The sequence below is a fragment of the Barbus barbus genome (genome assembly GCF_936440315.1).
Source record: "Barbus barbus genome assembly, chromosome: 32".
Lineage (NCBI taxonomy): Eukaryota > Metazoa > Chordata > Actinopteri > Cypriniformes > Cyprinidae > Barbus > Barbus barbus.
The window spans coordinates 17,909,309-17,914,093 of record NC_136760.1 but is presented as its reverse complement, the minus strand read 5'-3'; the positions used below and the strand labels follow the sequence as shown (position 1 = coordinate 17,914,093).

Below are 4,785 nucleotides of genomic sequence, written 5' to 3'. Positions count from 1 at the left end.
ACGTCCATAACTCACGTTGTGCACTACAAATAACATATTGGTCACTACTGTATAAAGACATTCTTCAAAGGACATCTTACGAGCCCAAAGTAATCTTGTGCTGCAGCCTAAGTACACAAATGTAAGTGCGAAAAGATTATTTTTCTCGCAGAAGAAACCATCTACGAGAAATCAAAAAAGCCCGGCACATAACAAGAATATAGCATGTTGCGTGAATAATACATGACGTTTCAATACAAGTTCAAGGATACAACAAAAGTTTCGTTTCTCTTTTTTTTTTACACTATCACTTAGGATAGTTAGGTAGTGCGAGTTGTACTGTACATACTTCTTGTAACAGGTCTAGAATACGTTGCACGAATAGCTCACATGGAACATGCTTTCCTCCACGAATGTATAAACTTGACACACTTGACATTCACACTCATTTTATGGCGATTGTAACTACTTTAGCATATGTGATAACAATATTCAAAAGCTGACAATTTTGAGTTGCACGGGGGAACCACACGTCGTCAGGTGATATCAACAAGCTGAAAGGTGCAGCGCTGTAACAGTAGTCGAATTTTCCAATTATTGTGACGTGATTTGATCAATTTTGAAATGCGCTCCCAGCCGTGGCGAGACTCATACTTTTCAGTTTATTGTCCTTCTTCCATTTCATCCTGCGATTTTGGAACCAGATTTTAATTTGCCTCTCTGAGAGGCAGAGAGCGTGCGCTATCTCTATTCTCCTCCTGCGCGTGAGATATCTATTGAAATGGAACTCTTTCTCCAGCTCGAGCGTCTGGTAGCGAGTGTAAGCTGTTCGAGCCCGTTTTCCATCTGGTCCAGTCATATCTGGCATAAGCAAGGGCAAAGAGATAATAAGCAAACATCACCAAGCCATCAAACGGAAATGGACTTAAATGTCCGTCACATTTTAGATGTAGGACTGCTGGCTGATTCTAGACTATATTCAAGGCGACGTGCAGTTTGATAGGCTACCATTGCATTTTATGGCTTTACTGCTGCACAATAATTCTACATGCAGTCACCTCCCAGAGAGTGCTTATTCTCAATTTAACCTATACTTAGGTGAAAGTAATGGTCCGTCTAAGCATTACTGTTTTTGTTAGACAAACATTAGCAGGCTACTAAACAATTATGAAAATCTGAAGAGTAAAACGTGCATTCAAACCACGCATAACCTAAACTTACTTCATGAACTGTTAACATCAAAATAATTTCACTTTATCATGTCTAAATAAGACACAATAGAGATGTGTATACCATGGCTAATGTGCAGCTTCCTCATCCATGGGAATATCTGTGGAGTTTGACCGTCGTTAGGTGTTGTAGTCGAGCTCGCCACAGATTCTTGCTTCTGCGTACGTGTGGTGGTGGTGGTCTGTGCTCCTTCCTCGGTCTCGGACGAGACATTGGTCTCGTCTGTGTCCGCAAAATGTGTGCTGTTGCTGCTGGTGAGATTGTTGCTGTTGGTGAGTCTGTTGTTGCCGGTTGGTGTGCTCTGATCAGATGGAGGAGAGGAACCCTTCAATTCCAGAGACTCGCTGGTGGCACAAGACAGGGGATCTGGAGACGAGAGCGAGCAGCTCGACTGTCTGTACCGGGTCTCCTGACCCGGATTTTGGAAAGCGCGAGAATCATCTCCAACTGCTCCGAAATGGCCATTGTTGGGACGATTTACACTAAGGTCTATTCCATTGTAGTTGTAACCGAAAGACCCGGAATGCATGCTGGTGGAGTCCCTGTAAGAAGCGTTCATAGCGCCGTTAGTACCATAATTTAGTAACTGATAGTCAGACCCATTTGGATAGCGCCCTGAGAACGAGTTTAGAAAATAAGAGCTCATTTGGATGTTTTAAAATGTCTTGATTTGTAGATCTTGGTCGTTAAAATCCAGCGCCGCACAATTTATGATGTAATAATGAATTATAGCAATGCACTGTACTTCGTTTTTGCCATGTATGCGGCCAAATATGGGAGAGCGTTAGGGCATCACGTGCCTTTGTTGACCAGTCGTAAATTCTCTCTGATGACTTCAAGAGGTAATTCATGCTCTATGGTTACAAATGATGACGAAATGATGATCGTTAGATTCAACTCAATGGTGCCTCCCCATCGCGCGCCACATCCCACGTTAGCGGAGGGCGTCACCTACTGGGAGAACTGTAAAATGACCAAACACCTGCCCATTTCGTGAAGCCTTTTTACTGCATAAATTTGTAACACTGCTTTTTTCTGTATAGAACTAGGTTGTATATGCAAACAAATTTACGATAAATTAAGGCAAAGTGTAAATGAAAAATATTTCACGTCGTTTGAAAAATTATTAAGACTCAAAGCAATCTTGGGTGTTTCAGCGACTTTATGCTGTCATTCAGTGATGTGAATATGTGTTTTACTTGACATAGGTTAGTCAACCTAGTTTTAAACGCCAACCCCAGATTTAGATTTACAAAAGAAAAGAAGAGGGCTACAACTGGCGAGATTCTTATACTATCAAACTGGCCCGTTTTACCAGCACAGCTAGCTTCACAGAGCACTTAAGAGATGGAAATTAATATATATATATTTATATGATAGGCTATAGCAGATGTCTATCAGATCAAATATTTTATGTCTTGAAGAGTGCCTTATACCAACGCATAAGGCTGATAATATAATGTCTCTGGCTCAGTATATCAGATGTCCATGTACACAAAGAAAAATAAACCACATTATTTGTTAAACAATCATTTTATTGACAAAATGACATTGCTAACAAAGTATGATAACGTATTATTCTTAGTGCATTCACATACACACACAAAAGTGACGACCCAATAAATTAAGCATCAAAATGTCCCATTTTCTTCTTTTTAGCACACAACGGACTGAACTAGCTACATATTCATTGTAAAACCTTTAATCCCAAAGTTTTTAACTTTGGACTTATGTTTTCTTTCAAATGATAAGCATTAGAATGTTCAAACAGCAAGAAAACATTTGTCTTATTAGTTTAAATAGGCCAAATACCGCAAAATATATAACAGTGGTAAAAGCACCTCCCATATATCTTTTACCGTCTTTACAGAGGTGATTCAGACGCCTGTTTTAATGAAAAAAAAGTCTTCTCTTGAAGCTTTGTTATGTCAACATAAAACTTATTAGGTAGTTTTTTTTCCCTTGTTGGACAGACCAGTACTTATTAATTAAACCTACAGGCTACATGATATGTACAGTGTTTCTAGAGCTTCGTTATGAGCTCCTTTTTAACATTTATTCCGCCTTTCCACCATCCTCCTCTTCGCTGACCTTAGCAGAGTTCAGCACTTTATTCTCCTTTTTCCATTTCATTCTACGGTTCTGGAACCATATCTTTATCTGTCGTTCCGTCAAACACAGAGCGTGCGATATTTCAATTCTTCGTCTTCTGGTCAAATATCTGTTAAAGTGGAACTCCTTTTCCAGTTCAAGAGTCTGAAACCGAGTGTAGGTTTGACGACCCCTGCGACCAGTGCTGCCAGGCATTCCTGTCAGAAAAAACAAACACACTAGATGAACATCCAGTAGTCTATATACAAACATGCCAGCGTAAATAATAAAAGAACATTGCAACAATTTTTCACCATTATCATTAAGACCATTATTACTGCAGTGACATCATATTTGACATCTGAATTTAATTCACATGTCAGGGTGAAATGTTTTAAGAAATTCTATTAAAGATCATCGATAAACGTCACCGAGTGGAGTTTATTTTATCTAAAAACGTGGAAGAATTTACGCATCGGGTTGCTAAAAAAGCCCAATATTCAGGATGCAGCTTACTGCATCCATTGGCAGTTTGTTTTGCCTGGGTATAACTTTTTCTAAAGACTGCAGACTATGCCTCTTCATTATATATATATCATCTCTTCTTTTTATGTGTTGATAGAGTCGTAGGCTATAGTGGGAAGTAATGTAAATTGCGCCCCTACATCTATGACATGCAAAACTGCGAAATCGCAAATGTGTCTTACCATTACATGAGTTCATCCTTTGCATCCACGGGTAAACCGGTGTACACGGTTTGTCTTCACTGTTAAAATATCTCTCTGCACCCTGTTCAGTGCAGTCCGTCTTGCACTGGTCTTGGGTTAGGACCAGCGAGTCTTCCAGACCTCCGATTGCGCACGAGCGGTCCGCGGTTCGGTAAATGTTGGGTGTTGTGTAGTCACAAGCACTGGTGGATCCGCTTCTCCCAAAAACGCCCCCAGCTGCTTGCTGGTAATACGAGGAGGTGTAAACCTTGTCCTGGACATTGGTAGCTCCGAACGTAGCGCTTGGATAATGTCTTAAAGGATCTGTATATCCAGAGGAATATAGCGGTATCTGACCCAAGAAAGACTCCTGTCCTCCGGGTAGAGACACGGGAAAAGTTGAGTTGACGAAATAGGAACTCATGGGGTGGCCAGTGTTATTGTCCGACTGTTATGATTTGTTGTGTTTTATAGTCCAAGTGGTTTTTGCCATTACTTTATCGGAGATTTGGTTTTAGCCGAAGGGGGGTGGCGAGGTGCCAATCTGAGACCGCAGGGAAACGGACCAGCTGATCAGTGCCTGACCAATCCTGTGCACTTCTGACTACAGGATAACGTGTAAGGTGGGGGCCCTCTTGTTGCACAGAATGGAATCCCCAGGGCATATCAAAACACTCAGACGCAAGTGTTTTTCACCATTTTCCGAAAAAAACCCAACAACAACATATAGAAACATAATGCAATAATATTAATAAATTATTATTTTATAGGAATATGA

At 40.6% G+C, this 4,785-nt stretch overlaps 2 protein-coding genes across 2 annotated transcripts; both read right to left on the bottom strand.

Annotated features, from left to right (window-relative positions):
• Positions 1–592: 592 nt before the first annotated feature.
• On the bottom strand, positions 593–1,855 carry LOC306852171 (homeobox protein Hox-B5b; the record flags this gene model as incomplete). Its single annotated transcript, XM_079388842.1, has 2 exons — positions 593–840; positions 1,273–1,855. 2 exons carry the CDS (start codon positions 1,853–1,855, stop codon positions 593–595), a joined length of 831 nt encoding a protein of 276 aa, XP_079244968.1.
• Positions 1,856–3,264: 1,409 nt separating this feature from the next.
• Positions 3,265–4,431, bottom strand: LOC306852719 (homeobox protein Hox-B6b-like; the record flags this gene model as incomplete). Its single annotated transcript, XM_079389785.1, has 2 exons — positions 3,265–3,518; positions 4,008–4,431. 2 exons carry the CDS (start codon positions 4,429–4,431, stop codon positions 3,265–3,267), a joined length of 678 nt encoding a protein of 225 aa, XP_079245911.1.
• Between the last annotated feature and the right edge of the window lie 354 nt (positions 4,432–4,785).